Source organism: Telopea speciosissima, chromosome 5 (genome assembly GCF_018873765.1).
Source record: "Telopea speciosissima isolate NSW1024214 ecotype Mountain lineage chromosome 5, Tspe_v1, whole genome shotgun sequence".
NCBI classification, from domain to species: domain Eukaryota; kingdom Viridiplantae; phylum Streptophyta; class Magnoliopsida; order Proteales; family Proteaceae; genus Telopea; species Telopea speciosissima.
In genome coordinates this window covers 20,642,597-20,665,820 of record NC_057920.1, presented here as the reverse complement: position 1 = coordinate 20,665,820, position 23,224 = coordinate 20,642,597, and the positions used below count along the sequence as shown (strand labels likewise).

At 37.0% G+C, this 23,224-nt stretch overlaps 1 protein-coding gene and 4 non-coding genes across 5 annotated transcripts; all 5 read left to right on the top strand.

Annotated features, from left to right (window-relative positions):
• Window positions 1-13,559: 13,559 nt before the first annotated feature.
• Window positions 13,560-22,863, top strand: LOC122661970 (heterogeneous nuclear ribonucleoprotein H). Its single transcript, XM_043857496.1, has 2 exons — window positions 13,560-13,654; window positions 21,917-22,863. Exons 1-2 carry the CDS (start codon window positions 13,638-13,640, stop codon window positions 22,689-22,691), a joined length of 792 nt encoding a protein of 263 aa, XP_043713431.1. The 5' UTR covers window positions 13,560-13,637; the 3' UTR covers window positions 22,692-22,863.
• On the top strand, window positions 15,985-16,049 carry LOC122663465. The gene has a single exon (XR_006333136.1). It is a non-coding gene; the product is annotated as a small nucleolar RNA snoR101 (small nucleolar RNA).
• LOC122663468 lies at window positions 16,210-16,274 on the top strand. Its single transcript, XR_006333139.1, has one exon. It is a non-coding gene; the product is annotated as a small nucleolar RNA snoR101 (small nucleolar RNA).
• On the top strand, window positions 16,440-16,504 carry LOC122663467. The gene has a single exon (XR_006333138.1). It is a non-coding gene; the product is annotated as a small nucleolar RNA snoR101 (small nucleolar RNA).
• On the top strand, window positions 16,672-16,736 carry LOC122663466. Its single transcript, XR_006333137.1, has one exon. It is a non-coding gene; the product is annotated as a small nucleolar RNA snoR101 (small nucleolar RNA).
• Window positions 22,864-23,224: the final 361 nt, after the last annotated feature.

Sequence of the window (23,224 nt, the reverse complement as noted above, 5' to 3'; positions counted from 1 at the left end):
TTCCAAACATTCAAATACAATATATAGAATAGGAATTTTGTTATTTACTGGATTAGAACATGGTTGGGTTAAATTAAAGAATCAAAAATTTCACATGCATGTAATGATCTAACATCAACTCTTGGATTTCTAAATGAATTCCTACAAAAACATAATGGACAATAATTCATATGAACTTGGGATTTTCAATTGCTGTATGTTGGTGTAAAAAGACATGAATTGATCATCCTTAATGATTAAAACAGAATTTAGGTAAGGTCAAAGATCAACGATCGAACATTGCAAGAAGGTTTTAATTCTAATTTCATGATTTCCAAATAGTTTTCACTTAACCTTTAGATGATAATTGATAATCCATGGTTTCAACTTGAATCCCAAGTTCAGGAACAGAATTTGATGGAGCCATTAGGTTTGGATTACAGAAAATTCAAAGGAATTGGGTTCCAAGCATCCAAATCCATCATGTAAGGTGTTAGATTGCTAATTTTCCCATTATACAACAGAATTACAGCATGAAATCAAGGCTAAGGAAATGGTAATTAGGTAGGTTTCAGATTTGAAGCTTGAACCATACATGCATGAGAGGAATTGGATAAATCTTATGGTTTCCAACTAAGATCAAGAATTGGGATGATAGGATAATCAAACCATGGATCAAATCAGAATTTTAAGATAGTTTCTATGTCAAGAATAGATTAGAAGAGGGAAATTCAGTTAGGTATAGAGGTTTACCTTGATTTGGGGAGACTATGCTTAGGCTTTCTCTCCTCTTTCTCTTCATCTTCTTCTTTTTCTTCTCTGCTTCCACGTTTTCTATTTGGAGAGATGAATAGGGAAAATGGGTTTGGGCTTTAGTGTTGTTTATATAGGAAATGGGTTTAAGGGTTCATATGTTAATGGGTTTTAGATGAGTATTTATTGTTTTATATATATATATATATACTAGTAAAATATCACGTGCAAATGCACGTGGTGACATTTGTTCGAGGTGGAGAGAGAAATGTCGAGAGAGAAATGTAATCAAGTGAAGATACCTAGTATAATACATGATTAATATTTTCAAATTTTAAATACCTCATCTAAACTTGAAGGGCAATTCCATAATCAATTCATTTTCCACAGTGAATGTGTAGTACATAATCAAATTAGGGAATAAATTTTGAATTAAGTACACACAACATTGGTAAAATATAGACAATGTGAAAAGTGAGAAAAATTGGAAGGATACCATCACTGAAAGATAGAGAGGTAATGGACTCCAAGTTTCTACTATTTACATTTCACAAATAATGCATAAGTTACAAAATCAGTGCATTTACTGACCTGTTACATTCATTTATAAGCCCCAATATTGTACAACATGTCATCTAATAAAGCGAATAATTGTAAAAAAAAATATTAGAATTCCCTTTGTAAGTTTGTCAGCAATTTTTGTGCCTTGTGGACCCTCTATAATAGTAGATCATTATGTTGCTTTCCAACACTATACTCTGAAATGGCATGCAAACACATTCATTTAGCGGAGAAGGTTAGAGAATGCATTTCAAATACTTGGGATAAACCAGATTTTTAAAAATTGAAAGAAAAACGACAATATAAAGTAGGAAACAACACAAGATAGATAAAGAGAAAAAAGAGAACAAACAAACAGAAAACAAAAGTAAAAGATCTTATTGACAAAAGTCATGCTACACTTTAAGTGCACTAAGAGAATGATAAGTCTAAATAGAAGTCAAGAATTTTCCTCCATAAAAGAGAGCGCCACCAAAGCTCAAAAAAAAAAAATTCTCCAGAATGTGTACTTTAAATCTGGATCCATGACAACTTTCAACCAAGTGAATACTTTTAGAGAATGCCAAAATGAGAAGAACCTTAGTTATCACTCGTATATACTTGTTTAGCACCTGCATATGCAACATTAAGACTATATCAAACATGGGTTATGTGGAAATTCTGATGAGCTTGATTGCTAGTGAGTTGAAGACGTGCAAAGCTTACTTACAGTGATTAAAAGTAGTTCTTGGCTTCTTCTCCACAATAAAATTCTTTCTTTGCCTTCTATCCTTTGTTTTTATAATATAATACATAATTTCACAACATCTACCAACATTACCCTTATTATATTTTATTATTTTAACCTGAAGTCGAAAGAAAACAGAATCTGCATAAAGAAATGTCTCAAAGAATTAATGTGCTTGTAGTCAGGTAAGAGAATGACACCAGCTTTACTTCCCCATGCCCTAAAGCTTTTGTAATTAGTTATATTCTGGAGAAATCATATATGAAAATAATCTTATTGGTGTGAGCAAACCAATTAGCTATTGATTGGATTGTGTTACCGGGAGAAATAACTATTGTAAGGATAAGATCATAAATGTTCGGCAGAGCTACTTGTCCAGAAATAACATTATCGTTGCTTGGCAAGCCAAAGCTCAACGTATCTCTACATTATGAGACTCCTATGATTGTCCAAGAGATTATTGTATCATGTTTCAGTCTTTAAGTCTCAGATGACAAAAATGAAGGTGAAAAAAAGAAAGAAAAGGTGTGTACGCTTCAACCACTCAACTGATTAGATGATTAACTGTTGAGGCTTTTATAAGCTTCAACCACTCAAGAAATTCAGATAAAGCTAATCTTAATTCTTAAATATCCTGTACCATGTCAGAGATTTAGAGTGAAAATAGAGCTTGAATAACTTAATGAGCCAAATTAAATTTCAGATTGTAGTGAATAGGGCACCCATTCCCAGAACAAAATTGCCGATTTTGACGCATCCCTAAAGACCGTGATACCTGAATTAACTCTCAGACTTTAAGACCATATATGGAGTTTCATTCACTAAAACATTAATCAGACTTTTAGTACATCATTTATATCCAATTTCAACAAAGAACATGCCTAAACTACCATGAAAAACATAATGCTAACAGCTAAATCTTTAAGGTTGACAATAGAGTTCCAAACTACCAAGTTTGAAAAGAGAACAAAGGAAATCCTAGACCAAATGGTGTAGGGTACCAACCTGAGTTAGAAGAAGATAATAAAGTCAAAGAATTCAGAAAACTACGTACTACTCCCTTGGCTGAAAACTTTTCATGCTCATTTTTCTATTCTACTTCTTTGACCTTCCTCTCTCTCATCTCATATAACTCTGCAGCCCTGTACGTTGACCTAAAAAGGAAAACATATAAACACATTTATTCGAAAGTGAAAGAAAATAAACACAAAGCAATGATTAGAAATAAATAATTTGGAGAAGAAGGAAGCCATGTTTTTTACAATATCTGTTCCATGAAACAACCTCTTCACAACTGAACTGTAACAAAGTTCCACACCACACCACAACACCAATCTCTGCATGTTTCCGGAGTCTCTAAAACATTAAAAAAATAGCATGTATGAATTAAACAAATTTCCATGTACTACTACCCTAGAGTTACATTGGGAATAAGCCAATAGCAATGGGGAGTATTATATACAGAAGGGAAGAATAATTATTGAGAAAGAACCATGAGCAACTCCACGCCATCAAGTGAAGTTTGCTATACAGAAAAGCTACTCATTGAAAAACATCCAGACCAGTTTACAGAAGAATAAAAGATTATCCATTACCTCATCGAAAATTTTAATGGAAGACCACGAGAAAAAGTCCTAAAACAAGACGGAGCAGAATAGAAGTGAGATGAATAAACCATGATAAAGAAAAAGTGATAGGGAATTCCAACCTACAGTAAACAGGATGGATTGTCCAAAAAAGGTGAGTTAAGGAGGGTTAGGTTGGAGATGAGAATGTTGTGAGAGTTCACGATTTCAAGGAGGTGACCCCTAGTATACTGAAGTGATCTGTTCCTCCACCAAAGATCCCACCACATCCTCCCCTGACCATCAATTGTCCCATTCTCCCCTATAGAAAAACCAAAACAATGGTGTTCTAGAACCCTCAATCACAGTTCTAGATTATAATGGTTTAATTGATCTATATGTCTTTTGCTTGGACGAACGATAATTTTCAACCACAACCCCTGCCTGCCCAAAGGCCCTGAACTAACAAAATAGAGGAAGTGATTATCCAATCCAGACCATTTGATGGTGAATGGTTCCACCACAACCTTTTTAAATTTAAATTGTCCCACCATTCCATATATCATATTACCAAATAACTGATAATCAGATTTACAACTTACCAAAAAAAAAAAAAAAAAAAAAGATAAACAGATTTACAGAAGGAGGATCTTAACCATATATCAAAGATTCAAGGTATATAGTTGCATTCATTTTGGACAGTTAGAAAGTGGAAGAGAATGCCCAGTTGATCAGAAGGACCAAGACTGCTGAGATAGAATCCATCAAATGGTAGGCTCTGCTCCCCAAATTGTAACTAAACAATTGAAAGCCCCAAGTCAACAAGAAGATATCTTTGACATTTAAACTTCCATCTTGTTGTGACTGATCAAATGGGGGTCAATCCCAATCATGAAGGTTTGTTTGCAACATATAATTAATTAGAATTAAAGGTAACCACCACTTGAAAGATAAAAATGATATTCTAAAGTTTAGAAAAAGAAAAAATTGAGGAAAGAATACCCTGTAATGATAACATCAGTGAGAGCATCTCCATGGATGAGGCTAATGTGTCTCCCTCCCAATTAATCTCTCTCTTCCTCGCCCATAAGACACGGCAATGGCTCTATTACAAGCCACTCTTTTGGGTTCTATTAAAATAACCAAAATTCAAACGAATAAACATAATTAGAAACGTAACATTCAGAATTCAAAGATGTGCTTTCTCCATAAGAAGACAGTACTGTTTTCTCATATTTCATACTTTTCAGAATTTAGTGAAAGATTCAGGAACTGCAAAACTCTATGAAGCAGGAACTCAACTGATCAAGGGGGATTCCCATAAAAGTACAGCTCTCTTATCTCAAAAGAACAAATTAATTACAGCACGTTTTGAAACCAAAAAATACAAAAAATCTATCTATGACTAAGTTGCAGTATTCAATAAGACAAAAAAGCTCTGTTTCATCTCGCAGGAACAGGTGTGTGATCAAACGTAGGGCCGATACTAAGCCGTGAGAAAGAGAGAATAAGTAGGTAGAATCCCAATAAGAGTGAATGTGGAGGGAGAGAAATTTGGAAAGAAATATAATCTCCTATGACTATGAGAGGGGATTTCTTTTTTAATTTACCGTAAGTTGGCAGATTTTCTAACTAATTAACTGTTACTGGTTCCCACCATCTTGGCCATACTAAAATTTTATGAGTTTATCGATAAGGAAACTAAGATTAGGAAAGCAATCGTGGGAGAGAGAATTTTTTTCTTTTTAGAAAGATATAGATTGGGGTGGGCGGACGTATTAGGAGGGGAGAGATATTTTAGAAAGAGAGAGAGGGGAACGTGAGAGAGAGAGAAAGAAAGAGACGAAGGGAAGAGTTTTGGAAGTAAAAAGGGCAAATGGGAGAGAGAGAGACTAGAAAATAAAAAAGGACAGTAGGAGAGAGTGAGTATAGAAAGAATGAGAGATGAGGAAGGGTCGAAGGGATCATGAGAGATGAGAGGTAAAAGGAAATTAATTTATAATGAGTAATTGAATATTAAAAAAAAAAAAAGAAAGGTTACCAACATTTTGGACAAAATAAACATATGGAAAAAAAATATAATGGAAAAGATAAGGTATTTAAATTAAAAAAAAAAAAGATAAAATGGTCAAGTGAAAAAATAGACAAGCTGCATTCGTGCACTTATTTATATATATATATATATATATATATATATATATATATATATATATATATATATATGGGTTCAACGTTGGTATTAGCAGAATGGTTTGTTTTTTTGTGGAGTTGGCTTTTATATATATAGTGGGTCCCAGGAGTTGATTGGGAAATAAATCCATTAAACCCCAAATTCAATTTTATTATTTCGATCCCACGTACACGGCTCGATTCGCGGGTCTCACATACCAAATATTGTTGAGAAAATATTCCTACTAGGTAATTGGGACACAGCGGTGAGTTTCCCAACTCAAGACACCGGGTCCCGCACTCTAGAGACCAAGATTTGCAATGACAGTAGCACTAATCAATGTAAGGTGTCGACTGGTGTCACCGACTAGTGGATGGTTCTATGCTATCCAAGTGTCGGGACACCCCAAGCATCGGTGTTTTTGCACGTTAACCCATTTCTAACATTATTTATATTCCTAAAATACCCAATACACAATTAAGATTGCTCACTGTGATCGGTACATTTGGTGGTGAATCTTGCAATTGCACGGGGGAGGTATCCGACGTTTTATCGATAGGTGACGTATTGACACAAGGGTTCCATCTTCTTCGTCTACTCGCTCGAACACCCAACCAACATTCCATAACGTACACGGTGCTACGACCTCGGGTTGCGAACCTACATTTGGAATCGGGTTCGGGTTCGGGTCGAAAATATGCCAAACTGTAACACAAAGTCTTTGTCCCAATGTAGACCAATTAGCTTATGTAATACTTTGTATAAGATCATCTCTAAGGTCTTAGCTAATCGGTTCAAGGAAGTGATGCATGAGATCATTTCACCGTTTCAAGGAGCATTCATTCCTTGGAGGCAAATTTCATAAAACATTCTAAGTAGTTCATGAAACTCTCCATATCGTGAAAATTTTGAGGAGTAACACTCATTATATGGTTATTAAAGCTGATATGCATAAAGGCTTTTGATAGATTCGAATGGAGTTTCCTTCTTCAGACTATGAGGTGTTTGGGTTTTGGAGATAATTGGAGAAATTGTATTGATTAATGCATTTCTACGATCAAATATAGAATCCTCATTAACGGTTCTCCTTCCACTACCATTACCCCCAATCGTGGACTTCGTTAAGGAGATCCCATCTGCCCATATCTCTTCCTCATTTGCTCAGAAGCTCTCTTTTGTATCATCAATAATAGGATTATTCAAAAGTATCTATCTACTTTTAGAGTTGGTAGATGAGGCCCATGGGTTTCTCACATGATCTTTGCTAATAATAGTTACTTCTTCATGCGGGCTACTCCTAGGATGTTCAAGAATTTTGTGACATCATCTCTCTCTATGGGGGTTTCCTCCCCTGACATTTTTCTTGAGCTTCCTTCTAACATTGGTCGATCAAAGTCTAAAACATTCTCTTTCATTGTTGGTAGAGTTAGGGATAGAGTGCAAGGTTGGAAGGAAAGACTTCTCTCGTATGCGGGGAGAGAGGTTCTTATCAAACCTATTGTTTCAGCTATTCCAAATCATTTAATGTCTTGTTTCCTCCTCCCAAAGTGTATCATTAAAAAAATTAATCGCATTTAAAGACAATTTTGGTGGGGTCACATCAAGGATGATAAAAAAAATTGTTGGGTCAATTGAGATTTCATGATCAAGAGTAAGAACGAAGGAGGATTAGGTTTTAGGGATCTCTGCCACTTCAATCTAACCCTTCTGTCTAAGCAAGCTTGGAATTTGCTTATTAATCCTTCTTCTATTTGGGCCAAGTGTTTGAAAGCTCGCTATTTTCATAATACTTCATTTTTACAGGCTCATATTCCTAGGAAAGCCTCTTATGATTGGAGAAGTGTCATTGTTGGAAGAGACATCCTCCTCAAGGGTATTAGAGGAATTATTGGCAGTGGCTCATTAGTTAATATATGGTCTGATCCCTGGGTTCCCTTCACCCAAGATTCCAAAGTTTCCCATCCCTAGCCTGCTCATTGTAATTTTGAGTTTGTTGCTGATCTTATTGACCCGGTCACTAGGGAATGGAAAGTCGATCTCCTATCTTCAATCTTTCCATCTGGCTACGTTGATGAGGTTGCAAAAATTCCCCTGAGTTCCGCTATTTTTATGATTGTTGGGTTTGAATATATGACAGAAAGAGAGTTTTTCAGTCAAAACATTTTATCATGTTTCCAATTCATCTTCCTCTTCTCCTCGATTGTCCAGATCAAACCCCCTCCTATCTTCTACTTGGAAAGCTACTTGAAGTTTAGATATTCCCCAAAAAGTCAAGTCCTTTGTTTGGAGGGCATGCCATGATGCTTTGGCTGTTAAATCCATATTAGTTGAGAAAATCTTTCCCTAGACCCTTCTTGCTCATGTTGCAATGAATCTAATGAATTAATTACTCATACCCTTATATCCTTTAATCATGTTAAGTTAGCTTGGTTTGGATCTTCATTTTGCCTTCGCCTCTCTGAGACTTACCTCTCTTTTGTTGCATGGGTTAAACCCTGGTTAGAGGTCTCTGGTTTGACTAAGAGAGACTGTAGAAAGTTGGCTCAATTTAATGCTTCTCTCATGGGAGATCTAGCACATAAGAAATAGAAAAGTTTTCAAAGGTGTTTCATCTAATCCATATGAAACTTTATGTTTGGCTAATAGGATGATGTAAGACCTAGCGACTATCTCCATTGACAGTCCCTCTTTGGGAACTTTTTTTTGGGCTCCTCCAATGTCAGGTTATGCAAAGTTGAACTCTGATGGTGCTTTTTTATATGGTAAATCTGCTGGTTATGGTGCTTTTATTCAGGACGAACGAGAGGATATTTTTTGGCTGGTGTTGCTTTACAAGATAATCCAAGAACTGCCCTTTTTGCTGAATGTGCAGCCATGAGAATGGGTCTTCAACTGGTTTTGGAGTTGAGTATCCAAAACATAGTGGTAGAATCAGACTGTTCAGAATTGGTGGAATTCATCAAGCAAGTATCCGATCCTCCTTGGGAGATTTTACCATTTGTGCATGACATTTGGAGTTCTCTTTTTTAAATTCCAGTTTTCAATTGTTATGCATGTTTTTAGGTCTACAAACTCCTCAGCCCATGTCTTAGCTTCTTTGACTATTTCTTCTCATCTCCCCTCTCCTTGTAAGTGGGTGGGTATGCCCCCCTCTTTTCTTTGGGATGTACTTGAACTTGATCGTTCTTCTTTCTTTAATGGATAGTGTTTTTTCTTTATCAAAAAAAAAAAGTGCCATGTTCATGGAGTTTGGGCCCTATCAAATACTTCCACAGGGCAAAAGAATTATTGGCGTGGGAATGGCTTACGATATTTAATTTTTTTTGATAAAAGAAAAAAAAAACAAACCTCCAAAAAAATACTAAACAAGTCTACAGTCGAGCCCTGGTACTCCAAGGTTAGTTTGTTAGACAATGCATGAAGGGCTAGCACTTTAAGAAGTTTAAATACATCATCCTTCTTTGACATACAAAATGACATATTTTGAAAAAGGGAAGAGAAATCCAAAAAACTTGATAGAAGATGCCACGACCAAGCTCCCATCGTTGGTTCAGGTAGAAGACTTGTCAATTCTTTCTGAACGGTCCAAATCTCTTTAACTTGCCATCCCATTTTAGTAGCTTGGTTTATCCATTGAAATATACTTTTCACTTCTGCGGCATAACTTGGTCTGTCATTATGTAACCCAAGCATGCCAAAACAAAATGAGCCTAGAATAATATGCTATAGGCCCATCCTGAAGCGTTAAAGAGAGGATTAGAAATTCCTGTGCAGATTAAAATAGGATAATTCAAAATGGGCAAACGAACAAAAAGGGCGGACATACAACAACTCTCATGAATAAAAGATAGATTGGTTGGTGCAGGATTGGTGGAGATTGATAATTGCAAATAAAAAAATCTAATGACGTAAGTTTGTGAGCACCCGTATAGGATCAGGTGAAGCCTTACCCTTGAGACTGTGATTCCAAAGAGCCCAAATAAATAACAAATGATTATAAAAACACAGAAGAAACAATTCGATCGATTGGAGACAAATTGCAAGAGAATAAAAAAAAATAGATAACACATGACAACAAAAAGGGGTTGGAGAAAGCTTCAATTCTTATTCCTAATGGCCCCGCAACCCATATCCTTCAAGACAATCAACAATCGAAAAACAAATGCCAATCAAGTAGATTCATTAACATAATTGCAAAATGTGTACCCAATGTCAGTAGAGACACATTTACTTAATATGTCATGAATAGGAATACCATTGTGTAATAAGCGCCAAAAGAAAATTTTAAATTTTGGGTAGATTTTAAACTTTCAAAAAAAAGCGCCACCAAGAAGATGGGAGAGAATCAACCGACAAGTGACGATTAGACCTAGAAAACCTCAAAAACTTGGCAGCTAATTTGGTTTTGAAAAGACCCAACCGATTTAAAGTGCATCTTCAACGATCCTCCACATCCTGACATAAAATCCATTTTCAGGATGTCACCTACCAAGGTAGAGGGGACACACGATGACAAAAGGCCCACATTCCATTAGTTGGAAATAATAAAATCACTCACCTGTAAGTGGGTAACATGACAGGAGTAAGAAGCTTGATCAATAGGATTGCCAAAAGAAAGAATCCAAGGGTCAAACCAGAAAAGAGGTCGTCCTGCCATTTTCAATCCGGTGAGGCACAATAGCTTTCAAAATAGGTAAGATACCAACAAAGCTATTCTAGGTCCATGAGCCTCTTTTGGCTAGGACGTTGGGGTAAAAAATGGATTACCCTTCAAAATAACGGGCTTTAAGCACAAATGGTAGAATCCTCATTGATTAGGTGCCACCCCAGTTTCAGACGAAGAGATTTGTTTTGAGTATCAGCATCCCAAAGACCTAAACCTCCATACATCTTGGGGGGTACACAATTTGGACTAGGAAATCAAATGGAGAGATCTAGAATTCTGCTTAGCACCAATCTAAAAATTAGAACAGATGGAATCCAAACTACGATGGATTTTATTTTTTATTTTTGGAAAAGCAAATAAGATTATTAAATATGCCGAAATAAAATAAAGAACAACTTGAATCAATACTTGCCGGCCTGTATAAGAAAGTAAATTGGCTTTCCAAATTGATAATTTGGACTCCACTCTCTTGACAATATGTTGAAAACCAGCAACTCAAGATGGGGGGGGGGGATGGGGGGGAGTAGCTGCGTGCCTAAATAGGTAGCATCCGTAGATTTCATTAATACCAAAAAGGGAACAAAAACATTGCTTCTCAAAGGCAGTGACATTCTTGCTAAATATAAACCATTCTTTCCTAGATTGATAGATTGGCCCGAAAGATCGAAAAAAAGACTCCAAAATAGATTTAACTCCAAAAAAAATGTGTCATCCGTAAAAAAAAGATGAGAGATCTCTGGAGCACGACGAGCCACCTTAATACCTTGAAATAAACCTAGTTCCTTGTAGGCAAGTAAGAGACGAGAAAGAGTTTCCATGGCGTAATAAAATGTACAAACCGAGAGGCCATCCTTGTTGAATTCCTCTCGAGTGACATATATGTTCAAGGAATTGCCTTCTAATTTAATGGAATACAAATTGAGAACATCAAATGAAAGATCGGTCACACCACAAATTTACCAAAACCTAAAAAAATAAAAATGGCCTTAACAAAACCCCATTAAAGTCCAGCCCTAGCCATGTCAAATTTGATAGCAATATAACTAACTTTCCCTTTTTTTATGACGAAGATAATGAAAAATCTCCTAGGTTATAATGATGTTATCAGAAATTTGTCGACCAAGCACAAAAGCAACTTAAATAGGGAACAAAAAAGAGTTAAGGAAGCCATTAAGTCTATTAGCTAAAATTTTAGCAATAAACTTGTTGAACACATTACACAAACTAATGGGACGAAAGTCAGTGACATGAACAACCTCATCCTTTTTAGGAATAAGACAAATCAATGTATAATTGACACCAAAAGGAAGAGAACCTCTAGAGAATTTTTTATTTTTTAACAAAGCGACAAACATCTCTGCCAATCAACTCCCAGAAATTATGGTAAAAACAAGCCTAAAAGCCATCCACTCCCGGGGCTTTGAAAGGTCCCATAGAGAAAACAACATTTTTAATCCCATCATCCGTCAGAGAGCCATACAACCACTCAATAGAATTTTAAGAAATAACATGCTCAAAAAGACATTCAAGAAAGGAGGGATTGAGAGGATTTGACGAGGTATAGATATCACTAAGATAAGAAGCAAACTCTGTAGCAATTCCTCGAGTATCCTCAATCTTAACCCCCTTCTCATAAATTAGAAAATCAATACGACGTTTTCGAAGATGGTGTTTAGTCATGGAATACAAAAATCTGGTCTTCCGATCTCCTTCCGAAATTTATAAACATCTAGACTTTTGCATCCAAAATAATTATTCAGCTTAAAAAATCCAACGCAAATGCTTATCAATCAAAGACAACTCATCCAAGTGATCAGATTTGAAGAATCCTCAAGATTAAGAAACCTATTAAAAAGAGACAAACGTAATTGATTGATGTGACCAAAGACAGAATAATTCCAACGGGACATAAGACAATTAAAATAGGACAATTTAGTCATTAAATTATCTGTCCCAAAAAATCCCAGTTCGTAAGACTAAAGGACGTAAAATCATGGTGAGAAACCCAAACTTCCTGAAAGTGAAAAAGTTTCTTAAAAGATGATCGAACCAAATTAGTTCGGAGAAGGATAGAGTTATGATCCGACTCCAGTTAGGTAGCTTAATAAGAGATGCAAAAAGGATACAATTCAATCAAGCAGAAGAAGTAAAAACCTTATTTAAACTTTCTTTAATCAAACTTGGGGGCCTTTGACGTTTGTTCCACGTGAAACGAGAACCACGTAAACACACTTACTCTAAAGCAAAAGAAGATAAAATGTCTTCCAGAAGGTGGGTTGTCGTGGAAGGGTGGAGTCAAGTCCTCCAAGCTTATCAGAGGCACAAAGAACTTCATTAAATCGACCATAATGATGCACATATATAGTAAAGAAGCAATAAATTCAAACAAGGCATGCCAACAATCTAAACGAAGAGAGTAATGGCGGGGAGTATACAAAAAAATACGATACCATTTTCCCATTTGATTATCCTAGAAATGAACCGTAATAAAATGAGAAATAATATCAACCTGGTGCACCATAATAGTTTTAGAAACAAGAACTCTCAAAATCACCCTTTACACCTTTAACATCCAACATGAGCCACAAAATTTAAGGAATAAAAAAGCTTGGCAACAGAAAACTATCATGATCTTTACATTTGGTATCACAGAAGAATATAACATCAAGGACATATTTTTTACTTATCACGTGGTCTTTGTGGCTTACAATATTGTTAGTTTAAGAAACCCTCCTAATTTTCTATCCAGCCAAACATCTTCTTAAACTATTGAACTCTTTATCTTTTTGTTTAACCAAAAAAAAAAAAAAAAATCTTTATCTTTTCTTCTTCTTTTTCACATTCTTCTGTTCTCTTTTCCATCTGGGTTTTTTTTTTAGGTTTTCTTCTTTTATCCACTTTCGACCCAACCAAACGGAACCAAAGAGACAAAAGGTTCAGTCAAGGCGGTCAGAAAAAGCACGGGTAACTAGCTTAAGTCCTCTCTCGGTAAAGACGGTCGAAATTAGAAGAGAGAAAGAAAATTATAAACATTAAGCGGGAGGAAAACCACTGCTCTTTTGGTTAGGGTTTGGGATTCTCGTTCGTCTTTTTAGACTCGCAGCCAAGCAGCGAGCCGAGTTTGGGTTTTCTTCTTTCCTCTTTCTAAAGTTACGAATTTGCAGATCCTTTTCCCTCTATCTGAGATTTATACGGAGCTTTTCTACTCTCAACACCATGTACGGATCAAGGGGGTAAGTTCGAATATCTGTCTATCTTTTTTTTTCATCTTTCCGTTTGTTACGTAATTTTTGTTTATGGCGTCTACCTGCTTGTCTCGATTTGTTATCTATTCATGTGGATTTGGTTTGAGAAGCAAATGTATGGTACTGTTAGGGTTTCTTTTTTGGGTCTGGTATGGTTTTTGTGTGGGATTTTTTATTTTTATTTTTACTGATGAATCATCTTAATACTTTTGTTGTGATGGTGGTTGTCTCATTTGTGTGACTGTGTATGAACCCTTATAATGTGAACACTTTACTCTCTTGAGATTTTTTTCGTAGAGAAGTATCATCAGGGTTTGCATGGTTTTATTAGGGTTTGACTTGTTATGATTTATCCTGGTGCGAGACACCATTATCTGTCTTATGATTCTGGTTTATCCTTGGGGGAGACCCCATTATCTGTCGTATGATTAGGGAATGGATGATGTTTAGGGTTTCGTTTTATGTTCCTGCTGATGGAGACCAGTGAACTTCGCTGCCGTGATATTTTATGATGTTGATGGTTTTGTTGAGAAACACCCAGTGCTCATGGGTACTTTGACTGTAGGAAGAGGATGTGGTCAAGCTGGGCTGAAAAAGTAAGGATTTTTTTATCGTCTCAAGTCCGGTGCACTGCCCACACTTGAGAATCCAACCGTGCTCCCAACACTTGAGAACATAAAAAGACGCCACTGCTTATGTTTTTATGATTGGATTCTCAAGTGTGCTGCACTGCCCGCATTTGAGAGGATAAAAAACCAAAAAGTAAAGGGTTATTTAATAAACGAGATTGTACTTTCTTCCTATTTTTCAAGATTTCAGCTTTTAATACTTCAGATTGCAATAGATTTTGACATTTTAACCTAATTAGTTAAGCCTCCGAGCATTTGTTTTAACCTCATTATTCTTGTTGGGCTCTCTCTATCTCTCTCTGATGTTGGAGCTGTTCCATGCGCTGTGCCAAACCTGTTTGAGAACCCAAACCAAGATGAACCGGGTCCAAGTGGGTTTTAGGTTCAATAGGATATTTAAGAATTATTTTATTTGGGAAATATATGTAATCTTTTATTTCGGGTAAATTACCGATTTGAGTTTTGTCAGGTTTCTATTTTAGTTAGTCTGCGTTTTAGGAAGTAGATTTTAGTTAGGACATTTAATTTATTTTTATATAAATAATGCTTGTAACCCAATTCGTTGGGCAGATTTGAATGAATGAAAGTTTAGGTTTTGTTACCAGTTTGGTACAAATCAGGTTTTGTGACCATCTCTTCCTCCTGATATTTTCTTCTTTCGTCCCCTTCGATTTACTGTTTCTGGCGGTAATAACAGGCCCTCTCGTTGGTAGTTTTTATCTCTCTTCCTCTCTTTTCTTTCTAATACTTTGGGTGTGAGCTCTCCTACTTCAGGTGACCCTAACCCTAGTTTCTTGCCCCTTATTTACTTTGCATCGTGAGGTTCAAACCAAAGATCAGATCTGATATTGTGCTTGTTGTAAGGTTTGATTTGCAGAAAATTGTATCTCCTCCTTTACATCCGATTTGGGCGACCAGTGGTATCAATCCATAGGGCTGAGAGGTGCGATCCACAATTTGAAGCCTAATAGTTTTTCTGCCACTCGTTATGTTGTGGGAGGTTAAAGACAACCCCAAACCTTCCTCCTCAATTCCGGTTTTTTTTCTTATTCTTACTCCTTAAGTTCCATTATTGCCCCTTCCTTCCCTTCTTATTCTAACTTATCCTTTTTTTTAGTTACTTTCCAGTTTACCCTTTTCTCATCAACGTTCTTTTCCACTTGTTTTTTTTTTATTTAACCTCCTTTCCATAATTACCCCCTTTTTATTCCTTTAATCCACCTAGTCCATATTTCACTTACCTAGTTAACCCTAGAAAATTCTGGTTATTTACAATTGAGCCATTGCACCTTAGATTTGAGTTATCTATTATTCGAGTGGGCCCATAAGCGATTTGGAATATTGTCACTTTTGTGAGTTACCTTCATGGGTTTTGAGTCCAGAAGCTTACATTAAGCTTCTCATAACACACTAGTTTCTAGTATATATATATATATATATATATTTTTTTCCGGAGATGGCCGGGATTGAAGTTGGAACCCAGTCTGCAGGGGGATATGAGCTGACAAAGAAGATGAGTTTTACCTTCCGATCTTGAGTTTGTTTTTCCTTATGACTTTGAAGTGTTTTCTCAAAACATGTTAATCCAAATCCATTGCTTCTCTCTCTCGCTCTTTCTTTTGAGGTGCTGAATCAGTTTCTCTATTGTGTTTTCTATCTTCCATTTTGCTCAAAGTGTCTGCAAATGATGTGTTACACTTGATCTCTGAACTTCAGGTAAGTTCATGTGTTGACAAGTTTAAGTTACTGATGCTTTTACTTTGTCCTTGAATTCCTGATGACTTTGAAGTGTTTTCTCAAAACATGTTAATCCAAATCCATTGCTTCTCTCTATCTCTTTCTTTTTGAGGTGCTGGATCAGTTTCTCTATTTTGTTTTCTATCTTCCATTTTGCTCAAAGTGTCTGCAAATGATGTGTTACACTTGATCTCTGAATTTCAGGTAAGTTCATGTGTTGACAAGTTTAAGTTACTGATGCCTTTACTTTGTCCTTGAATTCCTGATGACTTTGAAGTGTTTTCTCAAAATATGTTTATCCAAATCTACAGCTTCTCTCTCTGTCTCTCTCTTTCTTTTGAGGTTCTGGATTAATTTCTCTATTCTGTTTTCTATCTTCCATTTTGCTCAAAGTGTCTGCAAATGATGTGTTACACTTGATCTCTGAATTTCAGGTAAGTTCATGTGTTGACAAGTTTAAGTTACTGATGCCTTTACTTTGTCCTTGAATTCCTGATGACTTTGAAGTGTTTTCTCAAAATATGTTTATCCAAATCTACAGCTTCTCTCTCTCTCTCTCTCTCTTTCTTTTGAGGTTCTGGATTAATTTCTCTATTCTGTTTTCTATCTTCCATTTTGCTCAAAGTGTCTGCAAATGATGTGTTACACTTGATCTCTGAACTTCAGGTAAGTTCATGTGTGGACAAGTTTAAGTTACTGATGCCTTTACTTTGTCCTTGAATTCTCGGATCAGAGCCTTGTCTTATTATTTCTCAGTTTCTGCTATGAAGGACATGATATCTATTTACTATATTACATTAAGTGGTGTTGGTCAATGAGTTAAGTTATTGTATTGTGGACCTGCCCTACAAAATAGCAGCTGTATGTGTGACAGATGCAGGGATCGAGACCCATTATATGTTTTTAGAATGTTTATCCATCCTTACAGAAAGAAGAGTAAAAAGAATTATCTTAGGTGGCTGACTACCCCCTTCCCTTTTGATATGTTGATTATTATTCTGGCCTATTGAGCATCCTGAATCACAGTGTTGGCTCCCAGTAAAAAAACCTGATATCGGGACATTATCATGTGATATAGACCTGGAGGGAATTGGATTCCCAGGTACTGAAGCTTAGGGTTTTGGGAAGCAAAGCAAATTTTTGGGCTGCTGATGAGATTAGGTTTCCTTAGATAACTTTGTATTATTTGCAGTTGGTTTCAAACTGTGACACCACTTCAATAGTAGTTGGTAATTGAAATCTCAGTTATGGTTGTGAAGTAAATATTTGGGCTGATTGTGGGATTAGAGTTCCTTTCGTAACGTCATTATCTTACAGTCGGTATGAAGTTTTGCACTGTTTTCATGGTATTATGTATTTAAGGCAGAAAAAAATAAGGGGATTAAAATTGAGTGAGAGGAGGATTCACAAACGAATATGCCCTGTTATGGCTTTTTAGAAGCCTAAGGAACTAGGTTTCGGAAAATTTGATTAAACCAGAATCACAGTGAAAAATGATTACTAGAATTCGAGATTATTTAGTAATGGTAGATCAACAATTCAGATGGATGTAATATTTGATTTGAGCTTGATAATATAGCATGGAGCCATTCTTTAAAAGATGGTCTTGAGCTAATGATTGGATCTCAAGATCATAAAAACTAGGAACTCAAATTACTCGCAAGATACTGGGCAGAAACTGATCAGCAACAGGTATGATAACCCATTGGTTTAGTGAAACAAATCTGATGCAGAATTCTATTGATACCAATTGATGTGTTCTGGGGTAGGTAAGTTAAGATTAAGAGAACACAATAACCACAGGACAGTAACACAGCAATCCAAGTAAGTAAACATTATGGCAGAATATAGAAAGTCAAAATTTCAGAATCCAACGGTAGGATGTGGCTGAGATTTGTATTGATTAGGCCCCACACTGCGCTAGTCAATCCCTTCAAGGAACAAGCTGATCCAATGGGTGGCTCTTCTGTAACAAGGTATAACAGAAAATAAAAACTTTAGATCAACAAAATTTAGCAACTCAAGAGAACAGAGATAAGTTCCAATTTTTGGGTCTGATGACCTCAAATTATGGTTTTATATATTAATATCAGGGAGGAAAATAATATCAAAAGATGAAGTCAATCCAATGGCTGGATTGACTAGAATGTTACCTTGAATCCCCGGAGCCAGAATCCGTAACAACACCTAAACAGTGAACTACTGGTGAATATCACCAAATCAGTGTGTGAAACAATGACAAACTAGTAATAGAATGGTAGGAAATGGAGGGAAAGAAAGAGGTGAGAGATAACACAGCCCTAGAGATTGATGGTTGCCAAGCTAGAACCTAAAACAGAAAAGAAAGTGACAAACAGAAACCGTGTGGGTGGTTCTGTGTTGGATACTTGCAGAAAACTTTAGAAGATGATAGATATGATAGAACAGCAAGTAAGATTCAAAGACTGAGAAAATACCTAGAGGAAGGCCACAGTAGGAAGAGATATACCTGCTGGAAAATCTGAGAGAGTCAATGGAAGGAACAAAAGAGAAGAGAAGATGGTAGAGAGAGAAGGATATGGTCTGGCTTCACCACCAAGATCTAGGTTAGGCTTCATCAACTGCCATCCAAGGGTTCACCACTTTGTTTGCTGCTACTTCACCATAGAAGCTGTTGCTTCATTGGAGAAGAGACAATACTTTTTCCAACATCGAGGGGGGTTTGCTTCCCTACTCTTTTATTTATAATAGCACCAATCAATTACGAAATAACAACCCTTAAATATAGAAAGTCAAAAAAATAGAAATAATTACTTAGCATAAGTCTTAATTTCCTAAGTAGCTCATTACATAATTAGTAACTATCTTGGTTGCCATTCAATTTGTAGTAACACCACATGGGCCTACAGAATATTCAAACAAAATCTACCATACAATGCTGGCCGCTGGCTCCACTAGTGACTTGATGAGCTTAAGTTGTGAAACAACAAATGGGCTTGATATGGGCTTAAGTTATGTAGCAATGTATGGGGCTAGTATGGTCTGAATTAAAGAACTTAAATCAAGGCCTATTGTGGGCACTTAAAACACTTTTGGGCTGCTGCCCTTTGGCCTTTACTCTTCCTTGAGTAGACCCTTAACTCTGCATCAAAATCTAAGTTAAAGCATAGCAGGTGAACCTTTACCACAGCATAAACCAGTAGTTTAAAGAATAAGCTATTGAACATAAGATTTCCAGCAAATTAGGACCCTGATGTTTTGAAACTAGATTCCAATTCTGAAACCGTAGGATTATTCAGTTTGACCTGCGATTAGCAAATCTGAAGACAGATGTGATACCAGTTCTATAATATTTCGCCCATTTGACCGCTTGGTGTCTAGGTGCCTTGGCCACTAGTTTCGAATTGGTCGCCTTGCGTCCAGACCCCCTCCAACACCTTGGGTTGCCTAGTCACTGCGACAACTATTAACTTCAGAAAATATCAATTTCAGATTTAGAAAGTTATGCTGGAAAACTGTAGAACAGAGTATTAAGTACTGACCTGAGATGCAGAGTTATCAATCGAAAAACAAGTTTAAGAAGATAAGATATGGCCGGATCTCTCACCTGACCTTCCTAGAATCCCACCAGCAGTATTGGAATCTCACCAATTGATGCAGATTAGTCACCAAAAGGGCTTATTTTATTGAAAATAAGCTTTGGGTTGGGTTTTGTAGCTGTTGGGCTTTTGATCCCATGGGTTTACTTTGTAATTGACCAATTTAGTGAGCCTAAAATATGGGTAGAAAGTTGGAAAACAGAATTTACTTCGTTAGTTCAGTTAGAGTCCTATTTTGAGTCTGTTTTCTTTATTATTTCACTTTCCTAGTCAATTTAGGTTACCTTATTAGTTAAGGATTGTGTTAGGGCTTTCCTTTTTAGTGTTCGAGTCTGTTTTTGAGTCTTATATTTAAGTTTATAAGGGGCTACAGCCTTGTATACGAATTTGAATGAATAGAAAAGTTGCTTATGCAATGTTGAAATCCTGAGATAGGATAGGTGAGAGGCCTTGGGTGAGATGCCCATTCCATTCCCCCATCCCGTTCCATCGGCTCTTGAATCCAAAGTATGGTGAGATGCCATTGGTGAGACACCAAAATACGGTGAGAGGCCGTGGGAGAGAGATTCGGGAGAGAGTGGGATACTCGATCCAATTCTATCCTCTATTTTCTTCATTGTTTCTATTTCAATCAATTTCGTTTTGTGATCTGCTACAAGTTCATCAGTTGTCGCTCAGTTTTTGAAGACCAAATCAGCATTAAATTTAGTTCAAGAAGATCCTGCCTGGGGCTAGGTCCTTTGTGATCCAACCTTACATTTCCAATAGGATAGTTGAGCCACACAACCAGAATCTGAATCATACAGACCATGAACAGAAAAAAAAGCTGTCTCTTTATTCATCCAAATCATATGAAACTCTATGGCTCTTGCATCAATATGCAGAAACTAAAAGTGTACTTATAGTAGGAAAGAGAAATGTACTTGAATTGGGAAAGAGAGAAATAGGAAAGATGTCCCTTATAACTAAAACTATATCTTAACTATTTAGAATAGGTGTCCCACATGATTAAAACTCTATCCAAAGTAGGAATAGGAGTTCTATCTATTCAAGACTATATCCTATCCTTAATAACCAAGTACATAACAATTACTTAATGATGTAAAACAACTCAAACTAATAACCTAATAAAATAAATTCCCTATTCCTACTTATCATTAATTTAGGCCCATTAAAGTGGTCCTACTTCCATGAAAACCCATTGGGCCAATGCACAGAACATATATAACCCAATCCAAAGCTTATTTTCTAATAAAATACACCCATTTATGTGATTTATTTGCATCACCCTGGTTGTCTAGGAATTCATCTGGACTGTGGACAGGATCCAGGTGATGGCTGTGCCTAGGCTTGGTGTATGGAAGATCAAGTTTTCACCACTGTTGTCATATTTTGGTTTGTTTCTGTGGTTGCTAGTGAGGTCTTGTGAACAAAAGATCGATGAGATGTATGGGCAAAAATATTAAATGCTCAAGTGTTGAGAAGCCAAGTTCATCTCTCATTTCTGTGTTATGTAGTGATGTTTCAACATTGTCTAGAATTTTCTTGCCTTCTTGAGTAGAGAAAAATATCTGATGTTCTTTTGACTTTTGAATCGCTTGAGTTTCATTGCCTCATGATCATTGACTCGACAAAGTAGTTCACTGCATTACAGCAAGTACTTGGTATCGTTTTATTGATATGTTTGTGCCACATTACATGTGTAACTATGCATTTGGCTTGGTGTTTCATGCTTTCATAGAACTATGTACTTTTTGCTATGACAATTTTCCCTTCTATAATACCATGCTGTTGGAAATTCATTTGATGCGAAGATGAGGAAATATGGCATGGGTTGTGCTTCACTGCAACAGATTGTGTGCAGTAGTGCTATGTACATGTCAGTTGGACATGCTCATCAATCATGGTTATGGTCCAACTGACATGATCTCTCTTGGATGGCCCATTGGCCAAAGAACCTTTTTACTTGGCTAGGACTTTCAGTTGGGCGTGTGACGCACTGATGCCTGCAGGCTGTGGTCTATCCAAGAGGCACACTGTTGATTGATCCTTTCATAACAAGTGGTGAGTTGAGGCTCCCTTATCCCTGTCATGATGCACTGCCTCATGCTGTATTTCCTCATTCTTTGCTGATTTAGTGGGTTTCTTCTGTGTAAAAATACTTAGGTTGGGATAGTAAAGTATGAAATAAATGCTTGAGAATGGTAGGAAGAGGAACTAGAAATTAGGAAGTCGTGGGTTGGGTCTGGTTTTATTAACAGGGTTAAGTGGGGAATGTTTTCTTTTTTGGGTTTGGATAATTGAAGGGCAATGTTGGGAAGCGGGGGGGTTTCGGACGGGTACGAGGTCGGCTCAAAGAGACAGAGAATGATCGAATCAAATCCCTACTTCGCAGTGAGCAGTGCTGCCGGAAGCTTCCAGCCTTACAGCTACGGTGGTGGGTTCCACCCAACGTTCCCTGTGGTCCGTCTCAGAGGTCTCCCTTTCAACTGTACCGACATCGACATCTTCAAGTTTTTTGCGGGTTTGGAAATTGTGGATGTACTGCTGGTTAACAAGAGTGGGCGTTTCTCTGGAGAGGCATTCGTCATCTTTTCTGGCCCCGTGCAAGCTGAGTTTGCTCTACAGAGGGATCGCCAGAACATGGGGCGCCGTTATGTGGAAGTCTTTAGGTGCAAGAAGCAAGATTACTACAATGCTGTAGCTGCTGAGGTAAACTATGAAGGCATTTATGACAACGATTACCATGGTAGCCCACCTCCCTCTCGTGCAAAGAGGTCTGTTGACAAGGACCAGTTGGAGTACACTGAAATCCTAAAGCTCAGAGGCCTCCCATTCTCTGTGACCAAAGCTGAGATTGTGGACTTCTTTGGCGACATAGGGGTGACAGAAGAGAGGATACACATCGCATGCAGGCCAGATGGTAAAGCAACCGGTGAGGCATATGTGGAGTTTGGTTCAGCTGAAGAGGCTAAGAAAGCAATGTGCAAGGACAAGATGACAATTGGGTCGCGGTATGTGGAGTTGTTTCCTTCATCAGCAGATGAGGCCAGGCGAGCTGAGTCAAGGTCAAGGCAATAAACTGGTTATGATGCCAAAGTTGCAATCATAGTAGTCGTAGTCTGGTGTCCTTAGCAGGCTGTTCTTTTTACTCTTGGTGTTGGTAGGTTCAACTTCATATAAGTATACCTTATTTGAGTTTTATTTTGATGGTAGGACCTTATTTCTTTTTGATAGAGTAAAAATTTTCGGATAGCTTGTCAATTTGTTTACTTTGAAGATTCAATTTTTCTCCATAGTTATAAACAGGTAGTGCAATGGCCATTTTTGTTTTTTTGGGGGGTTGCCCAAGATAATATAGGTACATGATTTCAAGCAGATGGAGGGATGATGTAAAAAGCAATCTGTGACTGTTGGGTATCTGATTCTCCACTGGATTGGGTCAAGTGGTATTCGTTCCTATTCCACATTTATCTTTACTTACCCCTAATAGTGGCAAACTTTGTTCTGTTAGAAAATGACATAGTGGATGGTGAGAGATTAAAATCCTCTGTAGTACCGGCGGGGTGTCAGTGCACATCCGGTGGCACAGCAGAGGTCGTGTGTACCATGTC